This window comes from Ceratotherium simum, chromosome 32 (genome assembly GCF_057802395.1).
Source record: "Ceratotherium simum simum isolate JZ-2026a chromosome 32, ASM5780239v1, whole genome shotgun sequence".
Taxonomy (NCBI): domain Eukaryota; kingdom Metazoa; phylum Chordata; class Mammalia; order Perissodactyla; family Rhinocerotidae; genus Ceratotherium; species Ceratotherium simum.
In genome coordinates, this window is record NC_141931.1 from 28,024,343 (window position 1) to 28,046,391 (window position 22,049).

The window sequence follows — 22,049 nt, forward strand, 5'->3', positions numbered from 1 at the left end:
AAATAAATTTAACTTCATCACTGTAAACACACAGCCACAACACAAGATAGAATAAGGTATAACAAGAACAACTTAGAAGGGGAAGAGGAAAGTGATTGAATTGACTTAGTATAAGGAAACAGGAGGCCATCAGATAATGGACTATCTCATACACAAGATTTTTTACCCAAACCTCAAGGTAACCACTAAACAAATAATCAAAACAAAATCACATATGATAAACAAAGAGAAAACTAGAAGAGTCATAAGACAACAACCAAACTGAATTGACAGTCTGAAACAAATGGGACAAGAAACAAAGGAAATGCAAAAGAACCAGAAAATAAGCGACAAAACAGCAACATTAAGCCCTCATATATCAATAATTACCCTAAATGTAAATGGATTGAACTCTCCAATCAAAAGATACAGAGTGGCAGGATGGATTAAAAAGCAAGACCCAACAATATGATGCCTTCAGGAAACACATCTTAGCACTAAAGACAAGCACAGGCTCAGAGTGAAAGGATGGAAGACAATACTCCAAGCTAATGGCAAACAAAAGAAAGCAGGTGTTGCCATACTCATATCAGACAAAATAGACGTCAAGATAAAACAGGTTAAGAAAGACAAAGAAGGGAAATATATAATGATAAAAGGGACACTCCATCAAGAAGACATATCACTTATAAATATATATGCACCCAACATAGGAGCACCAATGTACATAAAGCAACTATTAACAAACCTAAAAGGAGACATCAACAACAACACAATAATAGTAGGGGATCTTAACACCCCACTTACATCAATGGATAGATCATCCAGACAAAAAGCCAATACAGAAATAGTAGACTTAAATGAAAAACTGGACGAGATGGACCTAGTAGACATATACAGAGCACTCCATCCAAAAACAGCTGACTACACATTCTTCTGAAGCGCGCATGGAACATTCTCTAGAATAGACCATATGTTGGGAAACAAAGCAAGCCTCAATAAATTTAAGAAGATTGAAATCATAACAAGCATCTTTTCAGACCATAAGGCTATGAAACTGGAAATGTACCATGAAAAAAAAACTGAGAAAGTGACAAAAATGTGGAGATTAAACAACATGCTATTGAACAACCAATGGATCATTGATGAAATTAAAGGAGAAATCAAAAACTATCTGGAAACAAACGAAAATGATAATATGCCATATCAAACCATATGGGATGCAGCAAAAGCGGTCCTGAGAGGGAAACTCATAGCGATACAAGCCCACCTTAACAAACAAGAAAAAGCCCAAATAGGCAACCTTAAATTACACCTAACAGAACTAGAAAAAGAAGAACAAACAAAGCCCAAAGCCAGCAGAAGGAGAGAAATAATAAAAATCAGAGCAGAAATAAATGAAATTGAGACCAAAAAAACAGTAGAAAGGATTAATGAAACAAAGAGTTGGTTCTTCGAGAAGATAAACAAAATCAACAAACCCTTAGCCAGGCTTACTAAGAAAAAAAGAGAAAAGGCTCAAGTAAATAAAATTAGAAATGAAAGAGGAGAAATTACAACGGATACCACGGAAATACAGAGGATTATAAGAGAATACTATGAGAAATTACATGACAACAAATTGGACAATCTAGAAGAAATGGATAAATTCTTACTTATACCACCTCCCAAAACTGAACCAAGAAGAAATGGAGAATCTGAATAGACCAATAACAAGTAAAGAGATTGAAATAGTAATCAAAAACCTCCCAAAAAATAAAAGTCCAGGACCAGATGGCTTCTCTGGTGAATTTTACCAAACATTCAAAGAAGATTTAATACTCATCCTTCTCAAACTATTCCAAAAAATAAAGGAAGATGGAACACTTCCTAAATCATTCTACGAGGCCAACATCACCCTGATACCAAAGCCAGACAAAGACAATACAAAGAAAGAAAATTACAGGCCAATATTGCTGATGAACATTGAGGCAAAAATCCTCAACAAAATATTGGCAAACCGAATACAACAATACATTAAAAAGATCATACACCATGATCAAGTGGGATTTATACCAGGGACGCAGGGATGGTTCAACATCCGCAAATCAATCAACGTGATACATCACATCAACAAAACAAAGAATAAAAACCACATGATCATCTCAATAGACGCAGAGAAGGCATTTGACAAGATACAACATCCATTTATGATAAAAACTCTCAACAAAATGGGAATAGAAGGAAAGTACCTCAACATAATAAAGGCTATTTATGACAAACCCACAGCCAACATCATACTCAACAGGGAAAGACTGAAAGCCATTCCTCTGAGAACAGGAACTAGGCAGGGCTGCCCACTCTCACCACTCCTGTTTAACATAGTACTGGAGGTTTTGGCCAGAGTAATTAGGCAAGAAAAAGGAATAAAAGGAATCCAAATAGGTAACGAAGAAGTGAAACTCTCACTATTTGCAGATGACATGATTGTGTATATAGAAAACCCTAAAGAATCTGTTGGAAAACTATTAGAAACAATCAACAACTACAGCAAAGTTGCAGGGTACAAAATCAATCTAGAAAAATCAGTTGCATTTCTGTATGCTAATAATGAACTAACAGAAAGAGAGCTCAAAAAGATAATACCATTTACAATTGCATCAAAAAGAATAAAATACCTAGGAATAAATCTTACCAAGGAGGTGAAGGACCTATACAATGAGAACTACAAGACATTATTGAAAGAAATCCATGATGACATAAAGAAATGGAAAGATATCCCATGCACGTGGATTGGAAGAATAAACATAGTTAAAATGTCTATATTACCTAAAGCAATCTACAGATTCAATGCAATCCCAATCAGAATCCCAATGACATTCTTCACAGAAATAGAAAAAAGAATACTAAAATTTATATGGGGCAACAAAAGACCCTGAATAGCTAAAGAAATTCTAAGAAAAAAGAACAAAGCCGGAGGCATCACAATCCCTGACTTCAAAACATACTACAAAGCAATAGTAATCAAAACAGCATGGTACTGGTACAAAAAAAGACACACAGATCAATGGAACAGAATTGAAAGCCCAGAAATAAAACCACACATATACGGACAGCTAATTTTTGACAAAGGTGCTAAGAACATACAATGGAGAAAGGAAAGTCTCTTCAATAAATGGTGTTGGGAAAACTGGACAGCCACATGCAAAAGAATGAAAGTGGACCATCTGCTATCGCCATTCACAAAAATTAACTCAAAATGGATCAAAGACCTGAAGGTGAGACCTGAAACTATAAAACTCATAAAAGAAAATATAGTCAACACACTATTTGACATTGGTTTTAAAGGAATCTTTTTGGATGACATGCCTACCCAGACTAGGGAAACTAAAGAAAAAATAAACAAGTGGGACTTTATCAGATTAAAGAGCTTTTATAAGACAAATGAAACCAGAATCAAGATGAACAAACAACCAACCAGCTGGGAGAGAATATTTGCAAAACATACATCTGACAAGGGGTTGATCTCCATAATATATAAAGAACTCACATAATTGAACAACAAAAAAACAAACAACCCGATCAAAAAATGGGCAGAGGAAATGAACAGACACTTGTCCAAAGAAGATATACAGATGGCCAATAGGCACATGAAAAGATGATCAACATCACTAATCATCAGGGAAATGCAAATCAAAACAACACTAAGATACCACCTCACGCCCGTTAGAATGGCTATAATCACCAAGACAAAAAACAACAAATGTTGGAGAGGATGTGGAGAAACAGGAACACTCACACACAGCTGGTGGGAATGCAAACTGGTGCAGTCTCTATGGAAAACGGTATGGAGATTCCTCAAAGAATTAAAAATAGAAATACCCTATGACCCAGCCATCCTACTACTGGGAATCTATCCAACGAACCTGAAATCAACAATCCAAAGAGGCTTATGCACGCCTATGTTCATTGCAGCATTATTCACCATAGCCAAGAAGTGGAAGCAACCTAAGTGTCCCTCGAGTGACGACTGGATTAAGAAAATGTGGTATATATATACAATGGAATACTACTCCGCCATAAAAAAAGACAAAATCGTCCCATTTGCAACAACATGGATGAGCCTGGAGCGTATTATGTTAAGTGAAATAAGCCAGAAAGAGAAAGACAAACACTGTATGATCTCACTCATATGTGGAATATAAACCAACACATGGACAGAGAAAACTGTACTGTGGTTACCAGGGGCAGTGCGGGTGGGGGGGGGTGGGCACAAGGGGTGAAGGGAGTCATATATGGTGATGGACAAACAAAAATGCACAACCCAAAATTTCACAATGTTAAAAACCATTAAAACAACAAAAAAAAAAAAAAAAAAGCAGAAAAATAAAAACTATAATATTCCAAAATTAGCTATGAAAAGAATATAAATCAGAATTATAAAGGTGATAAAATTAAGGAAAGAATTAGAAATAAAGAAAATATCCAAAACTTGATATCATAAAAAAAGGATGCCTAAATTCCCTCAATGGATTATCTCATTTTCTAGGGCTATGTACCTTTTGTATGATTCACTATTTGTCACTGATTAGGATTTTTTACAACTCCATAAGCTATATGTTAACTCTATAGAAAACTCATAGCAAGGCAAATACATTTCGTAGGCAGAGATGTAGATGAGGATATTAACTTGTTTTCCATCTTATTTAGCAATCTTATTCCACCTTTCTTTCAGTAGTTAGAATACTTCAATGTTTCCTGTAGTCCTTTGACCAGCTTTACACAATTCTGTTGGTTCACTCAATATGTTAATTAAATCTTTGACAGGTCTTCACTCTTTAAAGAAAAAAAAAAAAAGCAGATAGAGCAACCTGCATAGCAAAACTGAAAACCCAATCTACAACAAAATGAAGAGAGAATGTTTTCCCCAAAACTTTTTGTTTGCCAGATAGTGACAAACCAGACATCTATGAGACCTACATGATAGCAGCAGTTGTGTACAAGGAAGCAGAGGGAAGGCAACTGGATTCTCTGATGGCCCTGAGAATAGAGGAGGCCCCCCACCCCCGGCAATAGCCTAACTTGAGAAGGACTCCAAGGATCGAATTCTTAGGCTGAGAGCAAGAACACTGCCATGCAATAAGGTTTATTGGTGCTGAAGAAGTCTGGGTCATATAAACTCTCTAAACTAACACGGCTCTGAGAAAAACTGCTAGGAGTACGACCCAAATTGAGCAGAACAGGGCAATAGAAGCAAAGATAAGAAAAAGTCCAGATAAAAGAGAAAGGGAGCAGAAAAGAAAGATCTCAGAAAACATGAGGCTGTATTTTTTAAAATCACTTTGTGAAAACAATAGAAGAGAAAGCTCTAGAGTTATGAAGCTGCAAACAGGCTATCTTGGCCCACTCCTTTCACTTGAAAATAGAAGAAAACTTACTGCACTTAAAAAATGAGCAACAGACAAGAATCATGAATCTTTTTTACAACTATTATAAGAAAACAGAAAATGTGGAGTAGAATAATGTCTCTATAGCATAGTACAAATTAAGAAAATTATAGAAGCTATGAAAGAACATAAAACTCAGAAATTAGGTGAGTGGAAAAAGGAAGATTTGAAATGAGGTGACAGAACTACAGAAAGAATTAAAAAGAAATGAAAAATTATTTCAGAATGAAAAAAACAATGACTAATGCGTTAAGAGAAAAAGTCAAAAAGGAAGGTGAGTTTCAAAATAAAAAAGAGAAAGAGATTTATCACTTTTGAGAGAAAGTGATAGATATAAAAGATAAAGATCCAACCTAAGTATAAAGGGCAGGCAGAGGAAACAAAAAAATAGAACAGTAAAAATACCAACAACTATTATTCAAGAAAAAATGTTTCTAAAATAAAAGATGACTCAAAACTACGTATTTATTCTAACTTTTCAACAGTGGCACTTTATGCCATAAAACAATGGAATATATTCTAGGAAAGAAAATGTGAGCCATGGATTTCATATCTATCCAAACTAACCTTCAAGTATAAAGGTTGCAATCAAATTGACATGAACATTCAATAAATCAGAGAATATTGTTCCCACAACACTTCCTCTGAATTTACTCAACTGTAGAGTAGGGGTCAGCAAATGTTTTCTGTAAAAGGCCAAATAGTAAATATTTTAGTCTTTGCAGGTCATATGGTCTCTGTCACAATTACTCAACTTAGGCCACAGCAGTACTTATAAAAGCAGCGATAAACACCATGGGCAGGTCAGATATGGCCTGTGGGCCACAGTTTGCTGATCCCTGTGCTAGAGAATGAGCTTCAGAAAACCAAAATCCTAGGAAGGTATCAACACAAGGCCTGGTGCTGAGCATTAAATATATATTTACCTGTAGAACTAACAATAAATGATGTTAGCAGGGTACATAGCATAGTTTATAATGGCTAAATGCTCTAACCCTGTAGATACAGCAAAACTATTAAAAAAAAAAAGAATGGTGAATACACATGAAAAGTAAAATAAGCACTTATTACTTAAATGTACTAATTAAGAATAAAGAGACATTACTTCAATCAGGGGAGAAAGAGGAGCTAGTTAATTAAAATAATGCTTATAGGAACGAACCAATTTACAATAGCCAAAAGGAGGGAACTGAAGGCATTATATAAAGATAACCAATAGAACAAAAACACGAACTTTCCTAAATATTGAAAGATATACAAAGCAAAAACACACAAGCAAAACTAAAAAGGGGAGAATAAAATAGGACACATAATGAAAGACAGCATGCTATTGTTTATCCAAGAAAGTGGGATATACAGATATATGTGCAACTGCTTATATTTTTAAAAAGTAGAAGGATAAACCATAAAATTTAAAAAAGAAAGAAAAGATTTTGTATGGAAGCAAGAAGGAGCAGGGTAGAAGAGCCAGGGATAGAAATAAGAATCTTGCAGAACCGACTTTGAAATTCTACACAATTTTGTTACATGATTATAAGAAAAATTAAATTTAAAAAGTAGTAATTCTTAAAAATTGAAAATAAAAACAAGTGAGTTGTTGGCATAATTACACACAGAAAAGAACTAGTTCAATAATTTAAAAACATAGTAATTTGTACATCCTTACTATGACCTATATGTAAAAACAAAAAACCTAAAAAATAAAACATGAAATGTTTTCAGTAATCCTATCATTTATAGTAATGCAGTACTACCTTACTACAGTTTGTAGTAAGGTAGACTGTTGTTTTTGAACCGTAGGTAAATCAAGTGAGTAAAATGTCAGTGTGTCCCCGAGAACCCAGATTTTTGGTGTGGGTAAAAGAGATCTAGATAGTACGAGTGACGAGATTAAGTAAAAAAACCCTTTAGGCTTGAATTTGAAATAATTTATTGTATCTTAAAAAAATTATATATAGTTCCTAGCTCTGTCCATTAAAAAGGCCTAGAAACAATGATCAATCCAGTAGCAAGGAGTGTTCATAATGCCCAGATTTTAGTCTCCACCATTTCCTAAGGAAATCAGGGCTTTTAGAAATGACTGATTCCAGATGTGGAGCAGGAAAAAAAAAAAGTACAAGTACAAAGTACAATAACTTGTCATCTTGGAAGAAAAGGAGGCTATTAAGCCTGTAGATATGAGACAAGGGTCATGTCAAAAGGACACAGGAAATCAACACATTGTATACCTTAAATTGACACTATATTGTATGTCAATTATATCTTAATAAAGCTAGGGGGGAAGAAAAGACAAAAGAGCCATCCTGAAACAGCATCCACTAGCCAAAGGTGGGATAATTTGAGCATAGTAAGAGTAATAACTGAAATCGATCAAAACACAAGAAATGTGTTCATATCCATGAGTTCATCATAATGTTAAAAAAGAAAAAAAGTTCATTAGTTACTTTTAGAGAATTTTAATGAATAAAACTTATTCTTCTTGAAAACTGATAATGGAAAGGAATAAAGCCCTTGTCCTGCCTTTATTATAAATGAGTACCTCAGCATAACCCAGTGTTTGATGAGGAGAATTTTTCTTTACAGAAGTATCCCAGTTAATAAACAGAGGACTGATAAAGGCACAAGATCACCATTTTGCAACTTCCAATGAGTAAATGGATCTAAACAATGATAGTTAATTGTGAGAACATCACAGAAAGACATATACCTCCTGCGGGAAGTACATAGTCCCAAACAATCTCTAACTACCAATTTATCAGAAATACAGGGAATAGAGGAACACAGAAAATGATACCATGGGGATACAATCATGAATAGCTAGGCTATGGAAAGATCTACAGGAATAAAGACACGGTTTCTTCAACAACAACAAAAAATTGCAAGAAAAAAAGAGCTACAGAGGGAACCTATAGATTAAAAGATACCACAAAGATATAATCAATCACAATGTATGGACCTTATATGAATTCCAATTCAAACAGACAAAATGAACAAAAACAAAAACAAAAAAATGTATAAGACAATCAAGGAAAGTGTGAACATTAAATCTGATGATATAGATGAAATGATACAATGTCCAGGATTTGCTTCAAAATAATGCAGGGGAGGGTTGGAGAGTGGACAGATGAAATGAGACTGGTCTGATCATATATTGATAATTGCTGAAGCTGGGGTGAAGAAAAGGAGGATTGCCATGCATTTTAATGTGGCAAACTACAAATTCTGTCTTATTTCTGTATATGATTTGATTTGAAGCATACCTAAAAATACTCAGGGTTGCCATTTCATACTTTACCCTTTCTTTGAATACAAGATTTTTAAAATGTAACTAAAACTGTTTTTCAAAAAGTCTAACACCTAAAACATAATTTTTCTATAAAGACAATATGTACACACACAAACTGGCTTGCTGAATTTGCTAAAATGTTGATGGGCAGATCTATAAAAATTTAATCTTTAGGAAATACCTTGTCTTTAAAAAGAAGCAGCAGCCGCCATTATTAAATATGATGTCAAACATTTGTTAAAACCTCACTTAAAAAATGTATAACCTTTTCATAATCTTTAAAAAAGCTTTCTCAAAACCAAGATGGTTTTGTAAAATCTGCCAACTGACAAAAATGGAATAAGTATTCCAAAGATACCAGGTTTTTGGACTTAACTATAATTTTAACTTTTTAACTAAATTTTTACTTAAGCAACATAAAAGGATATATAATTATTTTTAAGTGTGCACTGAGCTTTAGTTTATCACAGGTCACAACATTGGAAACCCCTGGGCCATATCTGACTTGTAGACGAGTTGTTTGGCTTGCATGGCTTTTTAGAAAAAATTTGGTCTGATGTTTAAAATTCAGGAGATATTACATAAAAATCCAGATTTCCACAGGCCTACACACAGCAATGGGCTACAGCACAGTAGCAGCTGCCTCTTACAGGAAGGGCACAGCGCTCTCCTTTTCACCACAGTCCCTATATGTTACCTCCTTTCTTTGCATATATTATTAGGCTTGGTCTCCTTAGGCATTTCAGTTTGTGATACTAGTTACGGCCTAACATTGTTTCTCCTCATTCTTGAAGTAGAAGAGAAAAAAGGGGATATCTGTAAGAGCCAATACTATTCAGTTTTCCATTAAAAAAAATCAGCATTCATTATTATTGCAGTACAGAAGTAAAATGCTATCTGCAATGCTTTCTTTGACAGAGCAGTAAGGCTTACCTTCAGATCAAGGCTGCTAAGGCTTACGACATCATCATCTTTCTCTCTTCGTTTTCTTTTCTGTAAGAAAAAAAGATTTCATTCTTATATGGAAGGAATGCGTGTTACTTCATTAAACAAAGATCCCATGCAACAGAAAAACTGCTTCTCAAAAGTGAAGCCTTTGGCTGTATTCATAAGAAAATTATTTTTATGAAGGATGCTCCTAAATTATCCCTAGCATATATACTGTCTAAATAGTATCCCGACTAAATCATCTCTTGTTGTGAAGTGATTCCACTCTACTAAAAAACTTACTTATTTAACTTTTTCAGAAGAGAACACTCATGTAAGTCAAGGGCTGTCTGTACTTAGAGAAAAAGTAAAATATGTTTTATATATAAAGGTAACAAGTTTTTTTTAAAAAGCAACACATTATTTATCCTATGAGGGGGAGGGGCCCTCACTAGAAAAACGTATATCCTTTTCTCATGGTTCAAAGTAATTAAGATTTGTTGCTTGAAGCAGGATTTATCAGCTGGAAGATGAACATACAGGTCCGTGGTGTACCTTCCAGTAATCATTCATCACCTTCATTCAGCCCTACTGGCGCCAATAGCAGGCAAAACTGCATAGATAGCTTTAATTTTTGGTCCTTAATCAATACTGAAGAAGACTCCTTAAGTAACACTTCATTCTCCCATATCTCAAAATAACTTTTCAGATTACTTGTGATACAGGCTAGTTCTTCTGAACTCTCAAAATAGACCAGCCAGGGCTCCCTTCCAGTACCTGGTCCCACCCCAAGGAGAAACTGGTGGGAACAGAACCAAAATCGAGCAGGATAGGGACAATAGAGAAAAGGAAAGATAAAGTCCAGATAGAAGTGGGAAAAATATATGGGGCCTGAAAGTCTCAAAAGCAAGCTACCATGAAAACAACAAAAGAGGGGGCTCTGTAAAGTTAGAAAAGCTATCTGAACCAAGCCTCTTTGTAAAAGTTCATGAAAACTAAATTCATATGAAAATGAACAGAAAATTTTCCAAGTCAAATCCTACACAAAATAACTCTAAGAAAAAAGAGAATAAGGGGCAGAAGAACAGCTCTACAGGGAATGAAGGCACCTCAGAAGAAAATGCTCAAAGAAGCAGAGCAAAAACTAAAACATACTATTTCAAATTTAGCTAAAAGACATTAAGAAAACGTACAAGACATGAAAGAACACTATAAGCCAGAATTGGAAAAACTAAAAAATGAGGTGACAGAACTCAAGAAATCTTTATTGATCCTAAGGTCATATCTAGAAGATGCAGAAAATATGAATAATATGATCCTAATTTTGAAAAGCAAACTAAGCAAAAATCCTGCATATGTGTATCTTATCTGTGAGGCTGTATGTGTATTCGTAAATAATTATATTAGCAAAATATAGAGGGATACATACAGTGTTGTTGACATGGGTTAGAGTGGAGGTTGGGGGACAGAAGGACTTACAGGGGGAGAAGAGAGGAAAGGGGGAGAAAACTGCCAAGCAAAAAGATTGTACTGAGGGAAAAAGGCATGTACATGAACATACTTATGCCTGTATATAAAATCGTATGTGTGGGGGCATATGTATAAAGAAATTTAACACATTTTAAAACATTCTACTGTTATTTTCTTTTAAATGTTTTAAAGTTTTGCTTTTCATATTTATCTATTCAATCCATCTAGAATTTATTTTTGTATATATGTGGTATGAGGTAACAGCCAACTGCCCTCACCCCTGACGCCATTTGTTGAGAGCACCATTCCTTCATAATGCCTATGATATAGCAGGTTATCATACATATATGTGGGTCAGTTTCGGGGTTCTCTATTTTGTTCCATCTGTTTATCTATAGCTGCACCCATATTATGCTGTGTAATTACTGTACCTTTGTAGTAAGTCTTATTAGCTAATGTTTCCTGACTTGTACAGTACTTTTGTTGTTCTGGGCTTTCTACTTTTCTGCATGAATTATGGAATCAGATCTAATACACTCTCATGGGATTTCTATCAAAACTGCACTGAGTTTATAAATTAATTTGGGGAGAACTGGCATTTTTAACTAATGACTCTTTCCTTGCATGAATATGGTATATTTCTCCATTTAATTAGGTGTTCTATGTTCTTTTTATTAATGCTTTCCAATTTTTTTTGTGTGTGTGTGAGGAAGATTAGCCCTGAGCTAATATCCGTTGCCAATCCTCCTCTTTTTTTGCTGAGGAAGATTGGCCCTGGGCTAACATCCATGCCCATCTTCCTCTACTTTTTATATGGGACACCACCACAGCATGGCTTGACAAGTGGTACGTCGGTCCGTGCCTGGGATCCAAACCTGCGAACCCCGGGCCGCTGAAGTGGAGCGTGCGGACCTAACCGCTACGCCACTGGGCTGGCCCCTAATGCTTTCCAATTTTGCCCATACAAGTCTCCAGATCTTTTCATAGATTTATTCCTAGTTTTTAAAATTGTTTTATTTCAATAAAAGCATCTTTAATAATTACATTTATTGCTAATATATATACATTCTATTGGTTTCTTTTTATAACTTTTATAGACAGTAACCTTGTTTGAACTCTTATTAGTTCTAAGAGCTGCTATTAATATTCTCTTGGCTATTCTATGTAGACAATAATAAGTAATGAAATCATACTGTCTCTTCCTTTCTAATTTGCATTCCACTTGTCTTCCTGTCTTACTGTTTTGACTAGGAGCACTAGTATAATGCTAAATAGACATGGTGACAGTTTAAAGGGAATGTTTCTAACATTTTATCATTACGTATGTTGTTTGCAGTAGGTCTAGGCTAAGGAAGTTCTATTCTATTCCTGGTTTGCCAAGAATTTTACCATGATTGGGTAATGATTTTATTTTTTCACTCTTACTTTTCCTTCTATTTTCTTTGGTTTACTCTATTGTTATTTTTCTACCCTCTTGAGTTAGATGCTTAATTTTTGTTATTTTCCTTTCTTAAACTATGTATTTAAAAGTTATAAATCTCCCTCTTAGTGCTCCTTAATTAAGGCATTCCAGAAGTTTTAAGACATGAACCATGAGGTATTTCTTTCGTCACAGGAGACCTCTACAAAAGTGCTTTCTCAAGTGGGATGCACTCATCCTGGAGCATATGGAGTGCAAGAGGAAAATGGTAGAGCTTTTGTTTTTATGTATTTTTTAATCCTTAAAAATAAGCTTTACTAAAATTTAATATACAGATGATGAGCTCATAATTACTCACATTACAAGGTTAAAGACAATGGTGATCTAATCAGATCCAATAAGAAGTCAGCCCCAACTGGGAAATTATCATGACTATTTGAAATATAGATTTATGTCCACTATCATTAACCTTACCCTAAGTGAGTATTGCACTTTGACATATTAGCTAATAATGGTGGTACATACATAAAAATTATAAATAAATATATATGGGGTATATGCTCAAAATATTTTTGCTGATAGGCTTGGCAAAATCAGTTTTGGAGACACTTTTCTACTAAAGTTTTTCTGTTTAAGTTTATGCTTGGCAACTAGTAAGGGAAAGGGACCAAGATGAAAAAAGTTTCAAAGGGAAATGCAGAATTGCATTAAAATCAGAAGATTCTTGCTATGAATGCTTTACTGACCAATTAATGTATGTAATCAGTAAAGAGTATAGAAATCTTGAACAGCAGTCCCCAAGAGAAATATAAATTAAATACAAAAGAACAGAATACAAATTAAATATGTAATGCTAAACCCATCAGCACATCATCAATACATCCACATAAGTTGGGCAAACTAGAAACAGAACCATTTTTGTTACTTCCCTCAAATAAGAAAAACATAAGAATCATGCTCTATTTGTACATACTTTATTTATATGAGTATTATAAGGTAATGAGTTTTTAATTACAAAAAGAATCAATTTTCTGGTGTCACTTTGTACAAAGTTAGATGCTTCTGTAAAGTTTCATTCTCAAAATAATGAAATAGTCCCTCTACACTAAGATGATTAATAATAGAAAATAATTCACTCATTATATAATTATCTGCAATTACTTTTATATTTTTCAATCAAGAAAAAAAGCTGTTAGAGTATGCACATAAAAGTAACTTCATGTTTCATTATATATTTTCTTAATTTTAACACTGGTAGGAATATGAGAAAGGATTGCATAGAGTTAAAGATGAATAGATCTGATACTTTTCAAAATATGTTTCATATTTAATTAAAATAAAAACTTCTTTCAGCTTGTTAGCAGAAAAGAAAATAATCAAATTAAGCTGCCAAAGATAACAATAGAAACTCTGTACCTTATGATATTCAGAGAAGTACAGACAACTGAACTATACATCAGACTGAAAGACAACCCAGGCAGTAATTTTACCTACTGTCTTGAAATAAAAAACCCAAGTAGCTACTCACCAAAGTGAAGTCCCAATGGGGGCCAGGTGTTAAAAATGTGAAAGAGCTACCTCTCCGAAGGGAATATCTATTAATAGAAAATTCAAACAATAAATAAATAGAGAGTAACTTCAGTATAATAAAGCATGAGACAGATAAAAAGCTATCATTTTCATAGTTTCAAAACTGTTTTAAGTAGCCTTATTAGTCATTCAAGTGTAGAAATAAGAGGGAGGGTATGCAAAAACAAAAAAATCAGGGTATAGGTTCTGGTCATTTTCAGAATCTTTACAAAAGTTAAAGAGCCTTCATAAAATTAGTGAACAGATTTAGAGTATTAAAAAAATAATAATTCACCAACTCGAGCAGAGTTTATTTTAGGAATATATACATGGTTCAATAATATGAAATGTATTTATATATTGCTCTAATAGGTTAAATAAAAAAACAGTAAATGATGCAAAAAATTATTTGATAAAATTCAACATTCATGCCTAATGTTTTCAAAATAAGGATACTCTTAACATGATGAACAGAACCTAAATGCATTTAATTTGTATTTCATGTTTAAGTCTCTTCCATGTACTGATTTTTTTTTAAATTATGACTTAATAAACCAAATAAAAAGCTTTAAATACTACATCTGAGACTTTGACTAGGATTTTATTCCTTACTATTAAGTGATAGATTTTTCTTCCATGTCATCTTTCCATTCAATGTAAAGAAATAAAGCAAGAGAATTCTTGTCACAAAAACCTGTCTTTACTTTTAAACCTCTATATTTATAAAACGTAGAAAATCAGAAAACATAGCTAGCACAGGAAATAATGATAGTTTATAAACTATACTTATTGTTAATCACTTCAGATGTAAATAAATAGGTGTTCTCCCCCCTTGTGGAAACAAATCAAGACCAATCAAATGAAAAAAGCAATAGCTATTTGTCCAGAGCTTGCTATAGCAAAGGGAGTCAGCCATTATCACTCGTGTTTAGGCAAACGCAAAGGCAGGCTGAGGAGTGGGAAAGCTTTAGGGGGAAAAAAGTTGTGCCCTGACTGGAGGCTATTGGCACCAGGAAGCTGCAGGTAGGCGAACTGGGAGTGGGGTATCCTATGTGATTGGTTAGGGTGCATATTTGGCTTCCTATGTGATTGGTTAGGGTGCATATTTGGCTTTTTCTGGTTGGTTCTAATTTGGAAGCAAGGACAAAAATTAGGGAAGCTGGCAGTTACTATTCAAGTCCTGGCCATTTTGGGCTGATTGTTACAGAAATTATTGTTTAGTTTCCTGGATTGTCAGGCCATCATCCATTGACTGTCATGGTCTTTTTTCCTATAAGTTACAGAAATACCACAGATAGCTATTATTCCTACAAAAATTTACAAACTTAAATCAAATAGAAGGGTTTCTGTCATTTTCTAAGCTAAATATAAAGCAGGAGTTTGTTTATATTTTGACAAGGAACACAAGGGAAAATGGCTACAAGGAGAAAGAGGGTGTTAAAATGGCTTCATGGACGAATTAATTCTTAAGTAATACTAAAGCTGAATCAAAGAGAAATAGCAATTAGCAAAGCATACAAGAGCCAGGAAGGCTCTCTGGGCAAAAGGAATAGCACATGTTAACGGGGAGTGAAATGAAGTATTTTCAGGAAACTGCAAGTAGTTTCTTATGTTTGCGCATCAAAAGAAATAAGGGCTTGATCATGATAAAAAGCCTTCCGTACAACCCTTAAAGAGTATGGACTTGATCTTGAATATAAGAGTATGGACTTGATCTTGAATATGTATGGCAGCTATCAGCTACTGAATAGAGAAGGATGCATTGGAAGAAGGTAAGACTGGTTAGGAAGACCAGTTAGGAGGCAGCTCTGGTAGTGCTTACAATAGATGGTAAGGGGCTGAGGCAACAGCAGCAAGGTTAGAGAAGAGAAGCACATTAGAAAGAGGGCTCAATGACAAAATTGGTAGGAGATTTTTCCTTTTCCTCCCTATGCCTGCCTGTTCAGTTATTACCAAGGTTCCTGGCATAGTGAAATATGATGCCACTAACAGTAATTAGAAATAGAGAAAGATCTTAAGATATTTAAAGCAAACATTTCCTAAATAATTATTTGGGAAAGATTAAAACACGGTAAGCCTTTCATTACTCTTGGAGCTCAAAATTTTTGGGGGGAGCCTCTTTAGCGGAGCAAGATAACTTAAGGAACTGATTTTTCTTGCCGCTGTAGAAGTCAAGCAACAATGAAGAAAACAGTATGATTTTTGATAAAACACTGGAACAAGGTACTTAAGTTAAACAAAAAAGACATTTGAAATAAATTATAATTCATATAACTAAACAATACATATATAATAAATGCTACAAGATTATAGGGAAAACAGGACCTTCAGACCGTATAAGTCCATAGATCACACTTTTTAAAAACACTGCTCTAGGTAAGTGCTATCATATACTACATGGTTAAAAAGAGACATCAGTGGGGACTGGGTAGAGAAGCAGCAATTATAATTTCTCAGGTTATTTTTAATCTAATGTAAAAACTCATTACAAAGTAGGAATCATAGTGGCACTTAAAACAGTGAACAAACACATCCTTTCAGGTATAAGACAAGTGTTAAGGAGAACACAAAACCAAAGCTATTCATTCCTTTATTCCCTAGAATCGACCACACTGACCCTTAGAATGAACTTGATGTCTGAAAGCTGGAAAGAAAAATAGCTCTTAGGAATTTTAAACAGGGCAACAAACTGGAAAAATATTTCCAATCGCATGGCAAGATTCTTTCCAGCACTAGCTGTAATCAGCTTTACACTAATTCTATTTTTTCCCATTTCAATAACAAGTACCTATTTATTTTGAATACTCATGGAAAAAAGGAACCCAAAAAACAAATTGTGCCCAGAAAGCATGCGAGACAGTGCCAACTTTCAAAAATCTTGGAAAGACATACAGTTATTTTTCACAGGGGTCAGACTCAAAATGTAATAGCTATTTTAAATCCTTGTGGGAAAAAAGTTTTAACTTCACAAGACATTAAGACTATAAGTGGCCTTTCTAGAAGATACCCAGTACAGTCTATTTAAAGGGAGTTTAAAGGCTAAAACAAGAAGTGACAGTCCATTTTTTCAAGATTTTTTGTTCAATCCCCTTTTCTCATATATCCAAATAATTACAACATTTAAGGGATAAAACAAACTAATGCCTGAAGGAACTAGGTTGGTGTATTAAATTATGTTTCCTATTAACCCCATTGTGATTATTCCTTGGCATCTAAAATACTTCCTTTCATATCATTTGGTGTGTTTTTCAACAATGTAAATTATTTTTACTCTAATCTAGTTTTAGTCTCAACAAAGCATAATTACAATGGTAAAGTTGATGTTCAAAAAGATAATCATTCTGTTAATTCATTCTTTAGCTCAATTATACTTTCAGAGATTATGATTTGTGTCACTGCCTCCTCTATCGTGACAGATAATTAAGAGCTGAACTGGAATTATAAATGGCAGAAAGGTAGCTCAGTGAACATTTTCATAAGGTGTACCAGACAATATAAGTGAGCTAACTCTTCGAATCCAAAAGGAAAACAAACCACAAAATATAAAGATACTGGTTTATAATAAGGTAGATATTTAGAGGTTTACAATGAAAAACAACCAAAATGAGTTAGCAAAGTAATATTTTTAAAAAGCAAGTGAAATAGAAGGACTAATGATAGGAATATAGCAGAGTAGGTCATTGACATTAGCAAAAAAGAAGACTTGAAGCATAGGGATACCTGAAATACGACAAAGTGTAATTTAACATTGTTTGGGATTCCTCTGGATCTCATAAGAAGAATTACTTCCTATGTGAAAACAAGAATACAATAGTACTGAAATGTAGCTGCTGGGCTAAGGAAGTTGCTCCCACACACCAGCAGTACAACTCAAATAAATGCCTCAGCCTAATTATAAACTACTACGTAACTCATAAATAGCCAAAATTAAAAATGTTAACCTGGGGGCTGGTCCGGTGGTGCAGTGGTTAAGTTTGCGTGCTCCACTTTGGCAGCCAGGGGTTCGCAGGTTCACATCCTGGGCTTAGACCTACACCACTCATCAAGCCATACTGTAGCAGGGTCCCACATACAAAAACAGAGGAAGATGGGCACAGATGCTAGCCCAGGGCCACTCTTCCTCAAGCAAAAAGAGGAAGATTGGCAGCAGATGTTAGCTCAGGGCCAATCTTCCTCTCACACACACAAAGTTAATCTGTAAATGCCAAGGGTACAACAAATGTAAAAAAAATGATGTAAATTATTCTCTCTGGTTAACATCTGTTGATATTTGGAGTGCTACACTACTTAGGTTCTCAATTTCTTTGCAAATTAGGCAAAAAACAATGAAAATCATTACAGAAACAATTTATTTATTTGTGTCAAATATCTGATGTCGTAGACATCTCCGACTGTTTTGACGGCTCAGCATCTTTGCTATAATTGCCTCTTCTTCTACTTCATAAAGATGGAGGAGTTGCTAATCAAGTAGACTATATCCCCTACTATACTGGGGTTTTCTCACTTGTATGTGAGAGTTCCAAATAATAGACATATTTTAGAACATCTCTAGTCTAGAAAACAGCGGAACATCTAGAAACCAACAGACACACACCATTCCAGATATCACAATGTCCTACACTAATACTCAGACCATCATTTAGTGCCTTTGAATTATGCAATTCTAATATACTTATCAGGTTGCCTTGCCCACAGCATCAAATTCAGGAGAAGGGGTACAGAGGATAGCAGCAGCAGCAAGTTAACAGTGAAGGAAGAAAGAAATATCTAAAAGCATACATCATTAAAAATCTAGTAGCCTTTGGAAAACAGTTTGGCAGGTCCTTAAGAAGTTAAACACAAGCTTACCATATTACCCAGCAATTCCACTCCTAGAAATCTACCCAAGAGAAATGAAAACGTATGTCCACACAAAGACTTGTACGTAAATGTTCACAGCAGCATTATCCATAATAGCCCCAAACTGGAAACAATTCAAATCTCCAACAGCTGGTAAATAGCATAACAAAATGTAGAATATTCATTTCATATAATGGAATACTATTCAGCAATAAAAAGGAATGAAATATTGATACATGCTATAATATGAATGAACTGCAAAAACACGCAGATGCAAAAGATTACATATTGTATGATTCCATTTATATGAGATATCCAGAAATAGAAATTTATAAAGATGGAAAGGAGATCAGTGGCTGCCCAGGCCTAGGGGGTAGGAGCGGGGACTGACTGTAAACAAACTTGAGGTAATATTTGGGGTGTTGAAATGTTCTAACAGTGGATTGTGGTGATAGTTTCATAATTATAAATTTGCTAATAATCACTCAATTGCACACTTACAATGGGTGAATGTTATAAAAATTATACCTCAATTAACACTGTTAAAAAGTGTGGGAGCAAATAGCCTTAGGAGCTGATGTAGGCATCCTTTTATTTTTAGCAACTATCAATATAAATAGTAGTAACAATGACAATTTTGAGTTACCAAGAACTGGCTCAATTATTTGTGTTTATATGCTCTAATTTAGTTTAAGATACATTTTGAAAAATATCCCATCCAAAAAGTTAAATTCCGTTAAAGGGAACAGGAATCCTCAGATCTGAGTTTATACAACAGCTACCCTGGCTTAAGATTGTACCTTTAACCCTGGACAGCCATTCTACAAATTCATCGATTTTACTGGAAAAATAAACTTTAAAGAGTAAGTCCCTTTATTACCGATAGATCATAGGTCATAGTATTATCTTTCTACCAATGGACAGCATTACTTCAAATCTGTTAAAAGGAAAATATTATAAAATCCTTAAAAAGATCAGTATGTATTTATATTCCTGCCATACAGGTGATGTGTAATGTTCTTAAATGTGACTTACGTGAGTGATAGTAATTGTTTCATTGATCAATATTACTAATACATCTCTTTAGAGACATTCAGTGGAGGAAGCAAGGCAAATGGAACATTAAATTAAGAGTTAGGAAATACAGGACAAAATTCTTCCAGTATCTGGCTGTAGAGATTTCATTGAACTTTAAATGCCTCATATTTAAAAGAGGCTGTACTAATTTCGAAGGCCCTCTCTTTCAACACTAAAATAGTTGTCAATGGTTTTTTATAATAATAGCAACAAAAACTTATTGAATGTTTATTATGCACCAGGCACTATTTATTCTAAGCATTTTAGATGCTTGTGAGTTATATGCATTAATTCATAATCCTCACAGCAACTTTATAAGGTAGGTACTATTATTATTCCCACTTTATAAATGAAGAAGCTGGGGGCAAGCATTAACTAACTTGGTCCAAGTATTGGAGCTGGGTACTTAAGGGTTACTGTAAATACTCAATAAGAACATGATTACCCTTCGACCTTGTTCCCAACACAGACACAGATGGAAAGAATTTAATCTTGTTAATTTGATGTTTTCTTGTTTAACCTGAGGGATGACTCAAGGGTCACAAGGACTTATGAGCTTGCTTTGCAGAAGAAAAAGAATGCCTCTGAAGAAGTTACAATCACCAGATAACCAGCACCTAGCTGCAGATGATGTCCAGAAGTCTGATTGCCCAAGGGCTTACCTGGAAAGAAAGAAACATGGATTTCCCCTTTGCTTCTCTAAAACTCCCCCTCCTCAGCCCCTTAGCTCTATAAAGACCCCCTGCTTTCTTCTTTCATTAAGGCGGATTTGAAAGAACCTATCCTTCTGTGATGACTAGGTGCCTCAAAAAACTCAAAGGTGGGTTTGGAAGCAATTAACTGTTTTTCCAAGTTGTTTCTTTTCCTTTTGTATGTATTTTTTTTGTGAGGAAGTTTAGCCCTGAGCTAACATGTTACCAATCCTCCTCTTTTTGCTGAGGAAAATGGGTTCTGGGCTAACATTCGTGCCCATCTTCCTTTACTTTACATGGGACACCGCCACAGAATGGCTTGACAAGCAGTGCATTGGTCTGAGCCCAGGATCTGAACATGCGAACCCCGGGCCACTGAAGCAGAGCGTGCGAACTTAACGGCTACGCCACCGGGCGAGCCCCTTTTACATTTTGTATGTTAAGGAGATGTAACCACCAGCTATCTTGAAACTGACCAAGCCTGACCACAAGACCTGTGCTCATGATCTTTGCCTTATTTTGAATGCAAAGCTCTCTCTAGGAGATTAGGCCTCATTATGTGGAAGCATGTTCTCCAACTGAGCCTGTGCAAGCGCATACCCACCTCTCCCTTTTGAATATTCATTCCCCAACCAAAATAAAAGTTCCTGCTTCCCTTTGTTCGAAGATGCCATGACTTTGGAAACGATTCCTCATGGCCTCCTATTTGCTGCAAATACACTTTACTTTGTGAAACAACTTCCACTGGTGTAGTCTTATTTAACAAGGAGGTGAGCCCACTTGGTTCAGTAACACTCTCACCTTCTCGTTTTGGACAATTTGAACAAACCTTTCTCTATCTCCAAGCACGGTGTCTCAGTGATTGACTTACTGTGCATTGGGCACAGAACTTGAGATTAAGAGGCTTGGTATCAGTCTCAAAGCAGTCAATGACAGAATCAGGATTCACATCCAGGCAGTCTGGCTCTAGCATTGTGCTGTTAATGGTTATACTATACCACCTCTACAAGAGCTGGCAATAGAGCTAATTGCTAAATATTCTTTGACAGAAGGTAAATACGTGATAACTCTAGTGTTTCCTGCAGAAAGCAAAAACAATGATACCTAATATTTATGGAGTATTTACCATGTTTATGTACTAACGCTTTATATGAATTATCTCACATAATTTTCACAACCCTATGAAATAGATAATATGACATGAGATTTAAAGAGATTAAGTCCTCAACGGCCAGAGTTTGAACCCAGGAAGTCTGGTTGTAAAGCCTAAACACTTTAAACACTCAAGTTTTATTTGGCTGTGAGTCTCAGTCTAAAGGAATGTACATTCCCAGAGAAAATAATTAGTTGAATCAAAGCTGGGG

The 22,049-nt window shown here is 34.9% G+C and overlaps 1 protein-coding gene across 1 annotated transcript in view; it reads right to left on the minus strand.

The window, feature by feature from the left end:
* Positions 1-22,049, minus strand: part of NET1 (neuroepithelial cell transforming 1) — a 74,216-nt gene that overhangs the window by 32,625 nt on the left and 19,542 nt on the right. The window contains exons 2-3 of the mRNA XM_004425396.3: positions 14,037-14,103; positions 9,625-9,684 (exon numbers count right to left, since the gene is read on the minus strand). Coding sequence (XP_004425453.1) covers positions 9,625-9,684; positions 14,037-14,103 — 127 coding nt within the window. The remainder of the gene's footprint in view (positions 1-9,624; positions 9,685-14,036; positions 14,104-22,049) is intronic.